This window comes from Phaseolus vulgaris, chromosome 5 (genome assembly GCF_051622355.1).
Source record: "Phaseolus vulgaris cultivar YP4 chromosome 5, ASM5162235v1, whole genome shotgun sequence".
NCBI lineage: Eukaryota > Viridiplantae > Streptophyta > Magnoliopsida > Fabales > Fabaceae > Phaseolus > Phaseolus vulgaris.
Genome location: NC_143502.1, coordinates 44,340,994 through 44,360,111, shown reverse-complemented (window position 1 = coordinate 44,360,111; position 19,118 = coordinate 44,340,994). Strand labels below are relative to the sequence as shown.

Sequence of the window (19,118 nt, the reverse complement as noted above, 5' to 3'; positions counted from 1 at the left end):
TACTGATACAATACTCTAATACATTATTGCATCACTCTATACACGTTACTCTATACACGTTACTCTATCGTATTTTCTTGTTAATATTTTTGTTAAAGATTACATATGTTAAGTAAACAGACAAGTCAAAGTTAGAGGTTAAAATTAAGTGAGAGATTTCTGTCTTACTTGATAGCTTGGTGAGTCCTCACGACTTCCTCCATTACATCACCAAATCTTCCTTCAATCAGTTTCTATCAGAAAAATATGAAATTAGTTTCTTCGTATGTGTACATAGTTTGGAATGATGAAATAGAAGAAGTTATATATTGACTCGCTCTTCCTGGAATACAACATTGCCACTCTCTTCCTGAAGGCTTGGAAAAGTGAATCTGAGCCAGAGTCAAATAGAAGATGATGATGAAAATAATGCGAGAGAAAGAGATGATTGCTAGATGAGGATGAAAATAGAAGACGAAATAGAGAGTGAAAGAAGAGAATGGGGTCTTGTTGGATTTTGAAAGTTGGAAATGAAAACAAAAAATGTGAGAAATAACCTAGGGTTGACGTTAGAGAGCATTGTTTCTCTAGGAGAAAGGAAGAAAATTGAAATATTTTACTTTGACTTATTAAAAAACTATTGATGTTTATCAGGGATTTAAGAAACCTCTACTAACAGTGTCCATTACCAGATGTTATAAAAACCTCCACGAATAAATCTCTATTAAAATAATAAATTTTTGTAGTGACTCTAGTAGAAAAAAAGACTTGAATTTTGATATAGTAGAATTTTCAAAAAGAACATTCATCAATAAAACAAAAAAAACTTGGGTATTGAATGGTCAAAATAACTAATTAGAAAATAAGTTTTGTTAAATTAAATAAAAACATTTTTTCATTTTTTCTTATAATTAAAAAAAAAAAATTCAATAATCACATTACTCTTAAAAGTTAAGTTGTCAAGTGATTATTTATTTTTTTCAGTGACCAAATAAGCTTTAACCACTAAACCAAACAAATTCTTTTGTAATATTATGATTTTTATTATACTTATTATTATTAATGTGAGGCACTTGAAAATTTTCATAAGTATGTAGCTTAAATATAATTTAATAAAAATTATATTCAAACTTTCAAAAATTTAATTTATTTTATTTAAAATTTATATAACAAATAAATAAATTTAATGTATAAAAAAATTATATAATTTATAAGAAAAACTTTCTTTAATTTATACAAAACAATTAAATTCAATTTATACAACAAAAATTTATTTTAATTTATAGAAAAAAAAACTTAATTTCATTTATAGAACAAAACATATATTTAATTTATACAACAAAAAATAAATACATAATATTTTAAAAATTTAAATATGTATTTTTTTACCCAATTATTATTTTTCTACATCTTTCAATTCTTTATAAACTTTATAGGATAATTTCTTTAAATAATTTTAAATTAAACTATTAATCAATTTAATAAATTTAATTTAACTAATTTATATCTAAATACTTATTATAAATGAAATTAAATTAAAATAATTAATTTTTAAAAAATTTAAGTATTTTGTATAACATTTATAAATTTAATTACATTTTTTCTTTTACTCAATTATTATTTTTTAACATTTTTCAATTCTTTTTAAATTGTTTAAGATATTTTTTTAAAATAATTTAAAAATAAACACGTAATCAATTTATTAACTAACATATACCAAAATTATTAAAAAAATTAAAATAAATACAATAAACAAGTAAAAATTATAATATTTTTTACCATATTATACATTAAATAAATATAAATTATAGTCCATTTTTTATTTAAATCTATATTTACGTCCATTATGCGTCAGATTTCCAAAAAAATATACTTTTGCATCAATTTTGCATGGATTTGGTAAAAAAATCACGTTCACACTTAACTCACATATGAAAGTTAAATCACCGTGGAAGGTAAATGATCGTTTTTTAGTGGATTTAACTCATAGTATTATCCCTAACAGAGTAATAATGGATGGATTCCTTTACAAATAAGAGTTAAAGGATTTTTTTTTTAAAATTTGCAAATCATCACAAACAGTATTATCAATTTGATCATAAGGGTAATATATTTTATTTTCAGAACGGTCAAATTGAACAGCAGTAATTTAGTTTATTACTTTACTTTACAGTGATAACAATAAGCACAATATTTAGAACTTTATTTTACACTTATAATATGATCTACAATATTACATAATTATAAAATTTTTACTATAGTTATATAATTTTGTATAAAATAATCAAAGTACTCATGATCATTCTGATAAACTTGACTTCAACTTTTAAAGATAAAAAGTATCAAAATATTCTCACTAAAAATCAATTTTAGACTTCTTAAATTGATTAATTAGGAGTATTTTGACAATTTATACAAAATCTAGCCAATTACAGAAGAAATAGTAAAAATCATTTCCAATATTATAATTAACATTCTGCCTTATTTTTACATTAGATTGAAAAGATATTCCATTTTTATACTTTTATGACATCACAAAAACTTATGATAATTTTTCGGGTTTCAATTAAAAAACATATTTAAAAATTATTTTCAGACAGTAGTTAATTGTATGAATCATGATGGTCTTCCTTCTCAAATTTTTATTCCATTCTTTTCAATATAAACTTCTGAATAATTCAAAAGAAACCTATATATAACATATTGTAAAGTTAACTCAACAAAAAATTTACAATATATTATTAAAGAAAATATATATATTCATTAATGAAAACACATATAAAAACTATAAGAAAAAAAGTGGTTTGTTTTTACATTATTCGAGGTAAAATTTTTTATTAAGTTATTTATCTAAAGTTACACGCTAAACCATTCATAAAAAAAACATGTTCTTTAAGGATTTTTTAATTTCATCTTTTAGAACTTCGGTTAAATATAATGGGTTTAAGAATCTCCATACAATATCATAAGTTTCAAAACCTTCGTATAATATTTAAAAACATAAAAAAAAAATATCATAGATTTAATTTTAAAGATTTTAACTATAAGATAGAGGTTTTTAGTTCACAATTTTTTTATTGTTTATTGATAATTATTATAAGCCACATTAAAAATTCTGTGGTTTAAATTATCCACCTTTTATGACACATGATGTATAATATTTGTAAGTTACATTTCTAAAAAAATTTCCTTCTATTTTCAAAATAGAAAAATTTCCATATTTTTATTATTTTAGGTCACACTACTTTTCCCGTGATGCATTTTTTTTAAAAGTCATTTCACAAAAATGTAGCTTAAAAATCATGGCTAAAAAATGATGATCAATATTGATTCGTAAGTCATGTTTGTTTTACAAGAGAGTTACCATAGATAGTTTCACTAAAATAATAAATATTGCAGTAATTATTCATAATTATTTTTATTATAAAAAATACACATTATATTTACTTTAGCTAAACAAGTATCATTTATTTTAAATTCAGAGAAATTAATTTTAAATTATTTATTATCATTGAAATATGTTTATTCAAAAGAGAAAAATATTGCATGAACACATAAACAGTAAAAAAAATTACATTTGACACTGTTTATAATAATATAATAATATTATTAAATTAAAAAATAAAATAAAATATTAACTTATTATAACGGGAAATGTGTGTTTTTAGGGTTGAATGTGTTAATATATAGCAGCCTATTCAAAACTATAAAATTAAAGAAGAAAATTGTTTAATTTGTAAAAAAATACCTTAAAAAAAAGCACTGAAAAAGGAAGGTTAAGGATAAGATTTTTTCCCTTTATATATAGACCTCTTCTTTTTTCTTCCCTTCTCTTCTTTTTTCTTCCCTTCTCTTCTCTTTCTTGTCTTCGTAAGGGAAAGAAGAAGAGTAGTGTGTAAATATATACTAGTTTAAGGTGTGGAAGTTGTGAGTGATTTGCAGGTGTTCAAGTGGAGATGGCAACCCTTCCAGATTCAGAAATAGAAGATGCAGAAAGCTTCTCGCGAGCCATGGAGATTGTAGGTTCGGTGGTCCTTCCGATGGCAGTGCAATCGGCGACGGAGCTGGGAGTGTTTGAGGTGCTGCAAGAAGCGGGAGAAGGTGCTAAGCTTTCTGCTAAGGAAATAGCATCAAAGATTAGTTGCAGTAACCCAGAAGCAGCCTCAATGCTAGATCGTCTCCTCGCACTTCTTTCTTCTCACTCCATTCTTAACTCTTCCCTCGCTTCCGACCACCGTGTTCCTCCCACCTTTCACCGGCTCTACACCATGACTCCCGTCGCCGCATTCTTTGTTCCCAATTCTGATGGAGTTTCGTTGTGGCCCGCGATGGCCTTGGTCCAAGACAAAATCTTCCTACAAAGCTGGTTCAACTCACTCTCTTTCAACTATTATATTATTTTTTTTAAAGGATCAAAACCTTCAATTGATCTAAAGTAAAATCTTAAAGAAATCCAACACTTCACTCTTAAATTATACCAAAAAAACTAGTGATGATTCTCTACAAACTTTGTCATGGTCTGTGTGCAATTTGTTTGTCGTTGGTCACAGTTTTGACTCCTTGATGTTGCAATCTTTCATTCTCTCTCTTGCTAATCAAAGGGATACAATAGTTCAAATTTAATGCGGGTGATAAGTGTTGTGATAAAATAAAAGAATAAAGCCACATGATTGAGTCAAAACAGGGTTTGCTATTTCAGCATTATGATTGTATGCGATCTGCTAAATTATGTGATTGGAAGTAAATGTTTCTTCATTTGCTCAAGTGAAATAAGTTTGTTTATACATTATTAGGAGTGAGCTGAAAGATGCAATTAGGGAGGGGGGTATTCCATTCAACAGGGTTCATGGCACTCATGCTTTTGACTATCCACGTTTGGACTCAAGATTCAATAAGGCTTTCAACACAGCAATGATCAATCACACCACTTTGGTGATGAAGAAGGTTGTGGAATCCTACAAAGGTTTTGAGGGCATAAAAACACTGGTGGATGTTGGTGGTGGTCTTGGAATCAACATTAACTTGGTCACTTCTAAATACCCTGATATTCATGGCATCAATTTCGACTTGCCTCATGTCATTCGAGATGCTCCTTCCTATCCTGGTATCACCCTTACACGTTCCAATCTAAATTTAAAAAAAAAATATGTTCTTTTCGTCTTTTGAAGACTTATTTGGTCAACTTTGAGATTTTACAAGACAATAAGATTTTGCAGGAGTGGAACACGTTGAGGGAGACATGTTTGAAAGTGTGCCTAAAGGAGACGCCATATTTATGAAGGTAAAGTGTCAGTGAGGAGGGAAATATATGAATAATAGTTGGTTGAAAAAAGAGTTTAGTTCAAACTGATGCATGAGTTATATTCAATGGGGTTTGACATTAAGTAATTGTACAGTGGATACTTCATGACTGGAGTGATGAACATTGTGTGAAGCTGTTGAAGAATTGCTATGATGCAATTCCTGATGATGGAAAGGTGATAGTTGTGGAGTCAATTCTTCCAAAGTTACCAGAGACTAATAATGCTTATAAGGGGGTTGCACAAATGGATGTTGCGATGATGACTCAGAACCCAGGAGGTAAAGAGCGATGTGAAGAAGAGTTCATGGAATTGGCAAGAGCAGCTGGATTCAGTGGCATCAGATATGAATGTCACGTCAACATTTTAGAGGTTATGGAGTTCATCAAGTAGAAGAATCTGTCTCTTATCCAATAAAAATCAATTTTAAAGATAAAAAATAATTAATATTTTTTATCAACAGTGAATATATAAAATAAAATAAATGAAACATTTTAGGAGTGTTCCAACCCTTATACATAGATTATCTCTACAAATACAATTCACCGAAAAATCAACAAACACATATACCTAGAATACTTTGGTTGTAAGACATAAAAAAAAATTGGGAGTTATAGTGACTAAATTAAAGAATATTTTAAAATCTAAATAATTGGTAGTTTAAACTTTGGTAGTTAATTAGAGAAAACTATTTAATAATGATAGGAACTAGTTTAGAAACCAAAAGTTTTTTTAATTTATAAAATGTTTCTAATTTAATCACTATAACGAACTAATTATTTTTTTTCTTAAAATTAGTTTTTATTTCATGAATTTCTTTAACTGAGATAATTTCCTTAGTGTTATTTCTAATTGCTTGTTTATGTGTTTCATGTTTGTTTTTATACATTTTAAAGTAACAGAATAAACTCATGGTGTGTAATATATTATGTTATATTCACTTTTCATATTAATAAAATAAAATTAAAAAAATTAAAATATGTAAAAGATAAGATCAGACCGCTTCCACTAGAGTTTTCATCACTTTATTTTTTTATAAAGAATATTTTATTTAAACTTATGATTTAAACACTAAGTAATCCCTCCTTTAGTTAAATTTGATTAGTATAGGTAAACATTAAGTTTTACCTTCTTTTGAACCAAAACTTTATGTTTTCAGTAATCCTTCTCAAAATATGAAAGTTTTTCACATAAATGACGATTATTGTCTTTTAGATTTTTAGATGTTTGATTAACCTTTAACATACCTATATCATGTTTTCTCATAAATTTTTTTCTAGTTCTTTAACTTTTTTTATGACTTACATAATAAACTAAGTTACTTTTCCTAATTTTTAAACCTTGTTCTTTCTTGAACCAAGTTGTTGTGCAATTTGATACATTCCATTTTTTAGTATGGTATTATAGGTTATTTGAAATGAGCTATACTCAGATAATGATAAGTTTAAAATAAATTTTATAAGGATTTTTTCATTCATAGTCAATTCCAATATCTTAAGTTTTGCTACAATTTGTTTATGAGTAGTATTTGACTCCTCAAACTTTATGGTGGTCAACGTACTTATTAGCATTCCATCAATTTTTCTTTTTTATTTTCTTGACAGATTTGTCTTTATTATTCATCATTATTGAGTCCATTTAGGATGATAATTTTGTGCTAAATTGTCATTAAAACACTAATAGTGACGGTTTAAGTCTTGATTGAACTATAAAACTTACAATGACATTTTCATTGACAAGGTAACTCAATTTTACCTGTAATAATAATTCGTAGGTAAAATTTGAAGGTAGGTGAAAATTTATATATGAATCCAAATCCAGTATAAATCAATCAACTTAAGTGAAGATAGGTTGCCTAAGTAACTAATAAAAAAACACATGAAAATATGTCACCAAAGTTTCTTCACTCAAGTTGTATTTTTTTTTTATCAACAATAAAAAATAAATAAAATAAATGTGAACCACTACTCAAGTTGTGTAATGTGGTTTGAAAGAGTTTTTATCACTTAAGCGTCTTACCCATGCTTTGTGTACTATCTAAATTAAAGCAAAATTATTTATCAAGATCTTTCTCACTCAAGCTACAATATGTTGCTTGATCAATATTTCTCATTACTTGAATTTTAAAACAACACTTTAATGATACACCCTTCTCTAACTTAAGAAAAAGGTAAATGAAAACTTAGTCAAACCTCCAAAACTCCATTGCTAAAGTGATCATCACTTTAGCGACCAATCATCATTTGAGCGATAAATTTCAAGAGAAAAAGAGAATTGTTATTTCTTCTCTCTTACTCAAGTAATGATATTGTGCACTTAATATTATAGTTATCGTGTGAGTCGAAAAATCTCAAGACTCAAATAAGATATGGAGAAAACAACAATTTCTACATAAAGCTCAAAACTCATCGAAAACCAATTCTAATAAATTTCATAGTCCTAACAAGGGTTAAACATAGTTTTAGACTAAGTTAAATAATATTTTACACTACAAAAAAATAATTAAATAACAACTAATTTAAAGATAAAAAATAATTAGTCATTATATTATTAAGTTAGATACTATTTTATAAACTAAAAAATTATTAGTAAATAGTTTCTATTATTAATAAAAATTTATAAAATATTTTTCAAATTGATATATAATATTAGCTACCAAGATTTTAGTTACTAACTATTTTAGAGTCTTTAATTAATTAAATAAGTGACTAATTTATAATGTAAAGTAATTATTATTAAAACCTTTATAAACTATTTATAGTTAATATTAAATATCAATTTAAAACTATTTTATAAACTTTTATTACTAATAAAAACTTATGTAGCCAATAACTTTTTATTTTATAAAATAGTATCAAGTTAATCAATATAATAATAATTATTTTTATCCAAATTAATAACTATTTAATTATTTTCTTATAACATTATTAATAATAATACTCAATTTGAACCTTACTTTACATACCATCATCAATTTCAAGAATCCATCTAATTTCAGTACTCAAACTACCAAGTACACAGATCAATAAATCAATGTACGGTAAAATTGTTTTACAAATGTGGTTCTAGAGTAAGATCGCATTTGTAAATCAATGTGAAACCCTAAACTATTTACAAATGCGGTCTTTACTATGACCGCATTTGTAAATAATTTGAATTGATTTACAAATGCGGTCTTACTCTAGAACCGCATTTGTAAAACAATTTAATTTCAAAAATGTCACCGCGTTTTTTGCAAATGCGTTTAAGCGCAAAGCCGCACTAAATAAATGGTCATTATTTTCATATTTTGTACTAGTGTTTCTTGAACCAACTTGTTGTGCTATGGTATTATTGGTCATTTAAAATGAGCTATACTCAGATAATGATGAGTTTAAAATAAATTTTATAAAGATTTTTTTCATTTATAGTCGATCCCAAGATCTTAAGTCTTGCTACAATTTGTTTATGCATAGTATTTGACTCTCGAACTTTATGGTCGTCAACGTACTTATTAGTGTTCCATCAAAATTTTATTTTTTATTTTTTTGACAGATTTTGCTTTATTATTCATCATTATTGAGTCCATTTAGGATGATAATTTTTTGTTATATTGTCATTAAAACACTAATAGTGATAGTTTAAATATTGGTTGAACTATAAAACTAATAACGGCATTTTCATTAACAAAGTAACTCAATTTTATCTGGAGTAATAATTTGTTGGTAAAATTTGAAGGTAGGTGCAAATTTATATATGAATCCAAATCCAGTATGAAATAACAAATTTTCTTGTATTGGTATTTTATTAATAACAATTTCAATAATTGTCTAAACCAATGCAACATCATTTAAGTGAAGATAGATGCTTAACTAACTAATAAAAAAACACATGAAAATATGTCACCAGAGTTTCTTCACTGAAGTTAGTTGTGTAATGTGGTTTGAAAGAGTTTTTATCACTTAAACTTCTTACTCATGCTCTGTGTAGTATCTAAATTAAAGCAAATCTTTCTCACACAAGCTATAATATGTTGCTTGATCAATATTTATACCGCTTGAACTTTAAAGCAACACTTTAATGATAAACCCTTTAAGAAAAGGTAAATAAAAAACTTAGTCAAACCTACAAAACTCCATTGCTAAAGTGACCATCACTTTAGCGACCAATCATTATCTGAGTGATAAATTTCAAGACAAAAGAGAATCGTTAATTTCTCTCTCTTACTCAAACTGATGTTGTGCACTTAAGATTAAAGTTATCACTTGAGCATCACTAGAGCAATCTCAACACTCAAATAAGATATGGAGAAAACAACAATTTGTGCATAAAGTTAAAAACCAATCGAAAATCAATTCTAATAAATTTCATAGTCCTAACTAGGGTTAAACATAGTTTTGGACTTAGTTAAAGAATATTTTACACTATAAAAAAATTATTAAATAAGAACTAATTTAGAGATAAAAAACAATTAGTCATTATATTATTAACTTAGATATTATTTTATAAACTAAAAAATTATTAGTAATTAGTTTCTATTATTAATAAAAATTTATAATTTTCAAATTGATATATAATATTAGCTACCAAGATTTTAGTTACTAACTACTTTAGATTATAAAATAGTCTTTAATTAAATGAATGACTAATTTATAATTTTAAGTAATTAGTACTAAAACCTTGATAGTTAAGGTTAAATAATTTAAAAACTATTTTATAAACTTTTATTACTAATAGAAACTAATGTAAATATTAATAATTTTTTAATTTATAGATTAATCAATATAATAATTAATTTTTTTATCTAAATTAATTGATATTTAATTATTTTCTTATAGCGTTACTAATAATAATACTCAATTTGAACCTTACACTACAAGAAAATCTTGAAATAGAAACCAATTTTAGAAACAATAAATAATTAGTTGTTATAATGACTAAATTAGAGACCATTTTAGAGACTAAAAAAAATTCGTTTCTAAATTAGTTTTTATTATTGTTAAATAGTTTTTAAATTGGTATTTAATTAGCTACCAAGGTTTTAACTACTAATTATTTAGAATCTAATTTGATACCAAAAACTTTGGTAGCTAATTAAATACCAATTTATAAACTATATAACCATAATAGAAACTAATTTAGAAGGCAAAAGTTTTTTTTTAGTTTCTAAAATGGTCTCTAATTTAGTCACTATAACAACTAATTATTTTTTTTTTCTAAAATTGGTTACTATTTCATGATTTTCTGGTAGTGTTACATTACATATCATCATCAATTTCAAGAGTCCTTCTACACATCTACATTTATCTATTTAATTTCAGTACACAGACTACCAACTTCAATAATCAAACTATTGAAAGTTACTTTTTATCCAAGTAATAGTTAAAAAAAAGTTAAAAATTCTTCAAATCCTTGAGACCTAAACCAATATAATCAAATAGATACAAAATTTTAATTTGAAGTTGAACTATTGGATATGATTATTTTTATCAACTAACTAAAGTGTTTTGTGTCAGACCAAGGAGGGATCATGTCAACATCTATTTGTGTCAGACCAGTAGTCTTCTGTTTTTAATGCTTTCTTTATCAGTTTTCAAATGTCTGTAATGCTGAACAATATGGTTTTATTTTCTGAACTATTATGGTTATGGTTTTTGTTTCATTTTTGTTTTCCCTATGCTTATATGCTGTTTGATGAATCCAAAGGGGGAGAAAAATAGCTGCTGAAAAATAGCTCACCATGCTAGGTGAAGCTAGCTGAAACAGGGAGTTAATTCTGCACCTTAAAACCATTTCTCATGTTATGCAATACTGCTGTTTTTTTCTGGTTTAAAATCTGGTGCAGTGCAGGTTCTTAAAGCAACAAAGCTATGAGGTTAGCTATGGGGATTTGTCTCCATCAAACAGGGGGAGATTGTTGAAGATGGTTGCTGCCCCTTCAAGATTGTGTTTGATGAAGACTTTTATGTACATTTCATGTGTATTTTTGTTTTGCTTTAAGTGTGTCTTAGGCAGTGCTTAGAGGTTGTTTAAGAGGGCTTTTTGCTGAGTAACTCACCTCATAACCACTGGCCATGTGATAAGAACAAGCATAAGTTTTCTTAAACTATTTTACAAAAAACACGTTTACTGCATAAAAAATAAATCTGTTCTTTTCTAAGTAAACAAATTCATTTTTACACTGATGCCTTGGTTAAGTCTTGTAAAAAATAGATTTTGTGCATCATGTATTTTGACTAAGTCTTCTATCTTTCAAAACGACTGAGTTTTAAATAGTTAAACTTTCTCTGTTTTCGTTTTGAAAAATAAATCTGTTCATCTGTAAATGAATAGATTCTTTTTGTCTCTGGTGCCATGTCAAGCTTAAACGATTTTCAGTTTTATCTCAGCACCAGAATGGTTGACTAAGTCTCCTCACTTAACAAATTCTCTAACTGCTTTTGAAAATAAATCTGTTCATTTTATTTTCAATCTGTTCATTTTATAACAGCTTTAACTGTTTTTCAAAAATCTGTTATAAGTTGGTTTTCTATAAAATGCAAACTTGTTTCTGAGTTTAAAAGTTGTTCATACATTTGCAAAAACAAGTTTTGACAGCAGAGAATTAAGAGTTTACAAAGGATTAGCATTTGTTCTTAAAAGATTTCAAAAATCACAAAGTGCTTGTTCTTGGTTTGGTTCCAAAAGCTTGGTGTGAGGTGCTGCTACTGTTCTAGCAATCTTTCCTACTGGTTTAAGGCAGATCTTTGTATCCTCAATCAGGTGTAGTCGTTTCACTTCTCATTTCTTGTAATTGTTTGGTTGAACACTCTTCTTGATAGGTTTTCTTGGAGAGTGTGTGTGAGCTGAAATAGGTTTTTTCAGCAAGAGTACCTAAGTTCTTGTAGGTTTCAAGAACAGTGGGAATTGTACTTGGTTGTACTGTGTTTTAGTGATTTCCACCTGGTTTTGGTGAAGACTGGATGTAGCTCAGTTGAGTGAACCAGTATAACTGCTTGTGTTCATTCTCTCTCACTCTCTGCAATTTCGTTTCTGCATAATTGATAAAACAACAAAGAAATAAATCTGTTCAATTGAAAATAAATCTGTTCTTTCTGGGCGCTGTGCATACTGTTCTTAATTTCTGGAAAACTGTCTGGTTTCAATAAGAACACTGATAATCTGTTAAAGGCTAGTAAAACAAGTTGAGTGTGATAGATTGCCTCACTAATTGTCAAGCCCTTAACTGAACCTAAATCACATTATTTGGAATTAAGGTTTGCTGTTTTTGTGTTTCACTGTTTTTCAATCTAATATCAGTGTGTATGCATCTGGAAAATATATCTGCATAATCTTGTAATTAACTAGAGAAACTCTATTCTTTTTAAGGAGGGAGTTGTAAATGTTGAAGAGGTTTTTCATATGACTCAGCTCAAGTCGTAGTTATGGATGAAGCATAGGACATATACCTTCAACTACTCCTTTGTGGATTGGGTACTTAATCCGTCTATATGCGTTAAAAGCTTTAAGTAACTGGGTGTGAGCTTAAGCAGGGTAGAAAGTGTTTCTTTGGATTTTATTTTAGAGGAGTTGTGTCTAGAAAAGAGGGTCCAAGACCCACTGCCGTGGTGCAGGCTCTAGTGCTGCAGGGGTTGGTAGCAGAGTGCTAAGAGGGTGGTTCTTGTGCTGGGTGTTGTGTGGTGTAGTCCTGACCATACAGGTTTCTGCAGGTCAAGGAAGGTATAGACAGGAAATGGTTCGGATTAGTGCTTTCTGGAGGATAGATTTTATTACTCCGATGCAGTAATTTAAAGCTTGATGCTGCATGCGGTGGTGTTTGGTATAGTTGTCTGCCATGAGTGGAGAGCAAGTCTAACGACCAAAAGAGTTGTTTCTTGTTTTTCGGTGCAGAGTGAATTGAACAGGTATAGGTTCTGGTATAGTCTATTGCTTTTTTTCAGGTCATGCAGCAGTGAGCTGGTGGTCAATCACAGCCAAGCACACATGTTTTTCCTCTGTTTAATGTGTTATGTAGATTCTATAAAAGTGTAGCTTTATCTTGTTGATGTTTTTCTACTAAGGGTTTCCTGGTAGAAGCTGGTTACAAAGGTGCAGATATGCCATATTGTATAGAATGTAAGGGAGAAGAGATCATGGAGTAGCAACTGCTTTCTCATCTGGTTTCTGCTTACCGAGGAAGGTGTCTGAGATGTTGTTGTTTTGCTTTCTGGTTAGAGTGTTAGTGGCTTGCTTGGTGGGCTGGTAGCAAGCTATGCCTATATGTACTAACAGGTTTTGTTTGTTGGTTTGAAGCAGGTTTTGGGGTTGTAATTACATAGCTCTTTTGGAACTAAGTGGTGTGTCTCTTAGTTAGCATGCATGTATTGTAGGTAGTTTTATTAGGAGTTCTATGTATACATGTTGGAAAGAGTTTCTTTTTATTTAATTAATTCATTACAGATAAAAAAAAAATCAAATATCAACAGAGAAAAAGGAATTGTGAGATTTTCAAATAAGAAGAAGATAATTTTCTAAATTAAAATATGATAAAGATGAAAGTGATCTTGAACACACACAATAAAATTTGGTTTTGAAAAAAAAAATACAAATGAAGCAAGAAATTTTAAACAAAAGAATGGAAAAGTGTGAGGCAGAGGAAACTTAAAAAAAAAAATAAAGAATAATAATTAGAAAAATATATGAAAAGAAGAAATAATGATAAGGAAAGAATTGAACTAAAAGTCTATTTTTTTTATACAATTTTTTTGATCCATGCTAACTTGATGCAAGAAAAGGAAATAAATTAAGATTTATTTAAGTAAGTATAAATATTTTGAAGTTAAATCATAATTTTGATTTTCAATAATTCTTGATCTTCAATTTGAGTCTATCTTTGAGGGATATACTATCTCATTGGAAACTGTTGTACGCACAATTTTCCATCAAAATGAATTAAATTGTGGCGGTCTGATTTCACTGAATACCTAGCTAAAACACCGCATTCAGATAATATTATTTTGTCTACAACTATTTCTGCTACTACATATTTCATTATATTAATTTATAAGGATTGAAAAGCTTTTATATATCAAAAACCCTAATCCATGCAACAAACTTCTCAAGCTCCATCAAAGGTCAGAGGTGTTATTTATAAGGAAATTGGGTTTTCCATTTACAATTGTATTAATTTGCCAATCATCTAATCAATTATTTAGACTCATAATAAAGTTCTTAGCTAGCCACCACACCACCATAAACAATGTTTATTAAAAAATGTTATTTATTACCTTCAAAATATTAGTGTTGTCTCTTTAAAATAATGCCTTATAACTAAAAAATATTATCCTACACACAATAAAAAGCATATACTTAACATTATATTATAATAATATTTGAAAATTTAAAATAAATTAAATATAATTAAAATATTATTTTATTGATTTGTCAACGAATGGTTTTTTATTGTGGTGTTGACATATCAACACCCAAATTATTATAAGTATCTCAGAATAATAAAGTATAAAGGTTTTCAATGGATGGTTTAATATATAGTGGAGAAGTTGGTGAACGATTGCAGGTTGAAGTGGAGATGGCAAGCCTTCCAGATTCAACGCTGAATGATGAAGAGAAGAGGAAGGAAGAAGATGCAGAAAGCTTCTCCCGTGCCATGCAGCTTGCGACTTCCGTGGTCCTTTCCATGGCAGTGCAATCGGCGACGGAGCTGGGAGTCTTTGAGGTGCTGAAAGAAGCCGGAGAAGGTGCTAAGGTGTCTGCTAAGGAAATAGCATCAAAGATTGGTTGCAGTAACCCAGAAGCAGCCTCAATGATAGATCGTCTCCTTGCACTTCTTTCTTCTCACTCCATTCTTAACTCTTCCCTCACTTCCGACCACCGTCTTCCTCCCACCTTTCACCGCCTCTACACCATCACTCCCGTCGCCGCATTCTTTGCTCCCAATTCTGATGGAGTTTCCTTGGGGCCCGTGATGGCCTTACTCCAAGACAAAATCTTCCTACAAAGCTGGTTCAACTCTCTCTCTCTCTCTCAACTATTATCATTTTATCTCCTTTTCCCTCACAAACATATTGGTATGTTTTAAAATAGGAGTGAGCTGAAAGATGCAATTAGGGAGGGGGGTGTTCCATTCAACAGGGTTTATGGCACTCATGCTTTTGACTATCCACGTTTGGACTCAAGATTCAACAAGGTTTTCAACACAGCTATGATCAATCACACCACTTTGGTTATGAAGAAGGTTCTGGAATCCTACAAAGGTTTTGAGGGCATAAAAACACTGGTAGATGTTGCTGGTGGTCTTGGAATCAACATTAACTTGATCACTTCTAAATACCCTCATATTCATGGCATCAATTTCGACTTGCCTCATGTCATTCAAGAGGCTCCTTCCTATCCTGGTATCATCCTTACACATTCCAATTCTGTGGTTCTGCAAAATTAAAAAAAAAATGTTCTTTTTGTCCTTTGAAGACTTATTTGGTAAATTTAGAGTTTTACAAGACAATAACATAAATAGTGTGTACTATTTACTTGCTTAGAGTCCAATACTTTCTTTGTTAATAATATATGATGTTGAGTTTTAAAAGCAAAAGGTACCTAATATTGCAGGAGTGAAACACGTTGGGGGAGATATGTTTGAAAATGTGCCAAAAGGAGACGCCATATTTATGAAGGTAAGTGTGGCTGTGTTACAGGGGATTTTGGTCAATTCATAATGATGGGTGCTAGGGAAATATATAGTATTTAATTTTAAAGAGGAGAGGAATCTCTCCTTTTATCAAACACCCTTTTTACTTTAGCTTAAACTTCTAACCACTACGAACGTGTTTCTTATGTTGAATATGAATAGCAGTTGATTGAAAGTTTGATTTATTGAAACTGATGCATGAAACTTATACCAATCTTCAATGAGCTTTGACATTAAGTAAACTGTGCAGTGGATAGTTCATGATTGGAGTGATGAACATTGTGTGAAGCTGTTGAAGAATTGTTATGATGCAATTCCTGATGATGGAAAGGTGATAGTTGTGGAGGCAGTTCTTCCAAAAACACCAGAGACTAGTAATGCTTATAAGGGGGTTTCACAACTGGATGTTTTGATGATGACTCAGCACGAGGGAGGTAAAGAACGATGTGAAGAAGAGTTCATGAAATTGGCAAGAGCAGCTGGATTCAGTGGCATCAGATATGAATGTCATGTAAACAATTTTTGGGTTATGGAGTTCTTCAAGTAGACCATTATGCTCTTTACCTCTACTTCCTCTGCTTTATTTCTAATTGCTTCTTTATGTGTTTTATGTGTTTATTTTTATAATTTTAAAATAACAGAATAAACTCCTGGTGTGTAATATATCATGTTATATTCACTTTTTATATTAATAAAATAAAACAATTGAAATATGCAAAGATAAGATTAGAACGTTTCCACTGGAGTTTTCACTATTTTCATGAAGAATTTTTTTATTTATTTTGAATTTATGATTTATGCACTAAATAATCTCTAGTAAATTCAGAATCAATCCAATGTGTATTATGAAAACTTTAGTTAAATCTCATTAGAAACATGCATAATATCCTTCTTTTTTAACGTCTTGAGAAATCCTTCTAAAAATGTTCATATTTCTCAAAAAAAGGATATTTATTGTCTTAATTAATTTTTCTAGATTTTAATAGATGCATATTAACCTTTTAACATCCTTTTCCCTATATCATGCTTCTTCACATAAAAAATTCTGGTTTTTTTTTATGATTTTCATAATCAACTAAGTTACTTTCCTAATTTTTAAATTCACTTTCTTCTTGAACATGTTGTGTAATTCATACACATTTGTTGATGATTTTTTTAGTGACTAAATAAAAATAATAAGGTATTTCATTAATACTCCAACCTTTATAGAAGACCCAGTAAAAAGTTCTTCCCTTATCAAAGTTTATTCCCCTACACTTCTTTAAACCTTTCCAACTTTGTCTAACAAAATATGAGTATAGAACTGCTAAACAAAAAACAGAACTAATATGGATACTAGGTATAAGGCCACATATATTAGCCCTCCTTCATCTTCCAAAAAACACCAGCAACACCTGGCCCTCCATAATCCCACATACTTCTGCACCTTCTACAACAAGAGGTTGCACAACTTCTTGTCGTCCATATAGAGAGGATTGTAATCTGCAAGCTTCCCATAACAACATCCTTAACAGAGCTTAACAAATAACAACCAATACCTCTTATTTCCCTCCAGCTTTTTAATGAGTTCAGAGTCCTCCCATCCGACAGATTCCGTGCTAAACAGAATGCTTCTAATAGTAGCATGACTGCTTCAAAACCGCAGCATACTGAACCTCATAGCACATCTCTTCTGCCCTACTGTAGCTTCCTCATAGATTGACAAGATCTGTGTTATTTGGAAGATTTCTTCCGCGCGTCAGGGACTTACTACGGCCACTCCACAATCCTGTCCACACCTTATTCTTCTTAGAGCTCAAATGCACTAAATATAAGTTCTTGAAATGGAATCTCAGGTCCTTATATTGGACGAACAAAATATCTATTCATCTAAAGCATAGGCACCATACACGTTTGTGATGTTACCTCCCCACAATTGACAGTCTTGTGCCTCCATGTTCAGAAAATCTGTGAAGATAAGCCTTATCATTTCTTCTTCTTTGTAAGGATTCTCACTCGAATTTAGTTCTCCTCCATCTAAGCCACCATTTTCAAATTGAGTTTTCCCACCCTCCAACCTCACCCACTGTCAGCCTTTTGTTCAAAGATATAGAATGCAACCTCGAATACAACGAGATAAGCTTATTATCACCTGCCCAGACATCCTAATAGAATCTGACTTTATCCCCAAAGCCCACTTTCCAGACCAGAGCTTCTTTAAACCACCCTTCTACATTATCCTCGCCACAAACTTTAGACAAATCCCTCCACCACCAAGACTGGTACTTCTTGGGTTAGTGACGTTGACTTGATTCAACTCCATATTTAGAAATTAAAATATCCTTTCACTTTCCTCGTTCTTCACTCACCAAACACCATTTCCATTTGGCCAAAAGAGCTTCATTGAACTTTCTAATGTCTCTAACCCCAATCCACCTTACTTCATAGGTTTGCATACGTTTTCCGAACTGACCCAAGAGATAACTCTATTATCCTTTCCCCAACCCCAAAGAAACTTCCTTTGAATACTTATGATTCTACTATATACGGACTCTGACGCTTTATAGAAAGAGAGATGAAAGAGAGGTAAGGTTGTGAGCACCAACTTAATTAAGCAAATTCTCCCTGACAAAGATAAGAATCTACCCTTCCAAACACTAAGCCGTGTACTAATTTTATTCAAAACTGGCTCCCAAGACTCCTTTTTTCTCATATTAACACCAACTTCAAGACCCAGGTATTTAAACTGTGTCCACATAAGAGTACAGTTAAGACATCTTGCATAGCAATCAAGGTTACTCCTAACCAAATTAATACCTACCAACATTGATTTATGAAAATTAATTTTTAACCTAGAAGTCAACTCATAACACCTTAGAATTTCTTTCAGAGTGAACACATTAGAGTAAGAGTCTTTCTCACATGAAAATAGTGTCATCAATAAACTGAAGCACACAAGATTCAACCTCGTTCCTCCCCACCTTCACCCTAGTAAGCATGTTGGACTTAATAGCTTTCCTAACTAACCCAGTCAAACATTCAGCTACAACTAGAAAGAGGAACGGAGCTAGTAGGTCTTCTGCCTCAACCCTCTCAGAGGGTAGAACTCTTCAGTAGGACTTCCGTTAACCAACACAGACACAGAGGTAGACTCCATGCAACCTTTGATCCACTTGATCCATTTACTATGAAAACCA

The 19,118-nt window shown here is 29.8% G+C and overlaps 2 protein-coding genes across 2 annotated transcripts; both read left to right on the top strand.

The window, feature by feature from the left end:
* Window positions 1-3,801: 3,801 nt before the first annotated feature.
* LOC137821888 (isoflavone 3'-O-methyltransferase 4) lies at window positions 3,802-5,703 on the top strand. Its single transcript, XM_068626682.2, has 4 exons — window positions 3,802-4,345; window positions 4,773-5,083; window positions 5,196-5,260; window positions 5,376-5,703. The coding sequence occupies exons 1-4, from the start codon at window positions 3,936-3,938 to the stop codon at window positions 5,670-5,672; spliced, it is 1,083 nt and encodes a 360-aa protein (XP_068482783.1). The 5' UTR covers window positions 3,802-3,935; the 3' UTR covers window positions 5,673-5,703.
* An 8,995-nt stretch (window positions 5,704-14,698) lies between these two features.
* On the top strand, window positions 14,699-16,661 carry LOC150027737 (isoflavone 3'-O-methyltransferase 4-like). Its single transcript, XM_090302308.1, has 4 exons — window positions 14,699-15,260; window positions 15,342-15,652; window positions 15,864-15,928; window positions 16,193-16,661. Exons 1-4 carry the CDS (start codon window positions 14,770-14,772, stop codon window positions 16,487-16,489), a joined length of 1,164 nt encoding a protein of 387 aa, XP_090158434.1. The 5' UTR covers window positions 14,699-14,769; the 3' UTR covers window positions 16,490-16,661.
* Window positions 16,662-19,118: the final 2,457 nt, after the last annotated feature.

Excerpts from the sequence above, each read along its gene's own strand:
- LOC150027737 (XM_090302308.1), top strand. The coding sequence starts at position 14,770 with ATGGATGGTTTAATATATAGTGGAGAAGTTGGTGAACGATTGCAGGTT. Across the intron at positions 15,261-15,341 it reads AAAATCTTCCTACAAAGCTG|GAGTGAGCTGAAAGATGCAA; the intron begins GTTCAACTCTCT and ends GTTTTAAAATAG. Across the intron at positions 15,929-16,192 it reads GAGACGCCATATTTATGAAG|TGGATAGTTCATGATTGGAG; the intron begins GTAAGTGTGGCT and ends TAAACTGTGCAG.
- LOC137821888 (XM_068626682.2), top strand. The coding sequence starts at position 3,936 with ATGGCAACCCTTCCAGATTCAGAAATAGAAGATGCAGAAAGCTTCTCG. Across the intron at positions 4,346-4,772 it reads AAAATCTTCCTACAAAGCTG|GAGTGAGCTGAAAGATGCAA; the intron begins GTTCAACTCACT and ends ATACATTATTAG. Across the intron at positions 5,084-5,195 it reads AGATGCTCCTTCCTATCCTG|GAGTGGAACACGTTGAGGGA; the intron begins GTATCACCCTTA and ends AAGATTTTGCAG.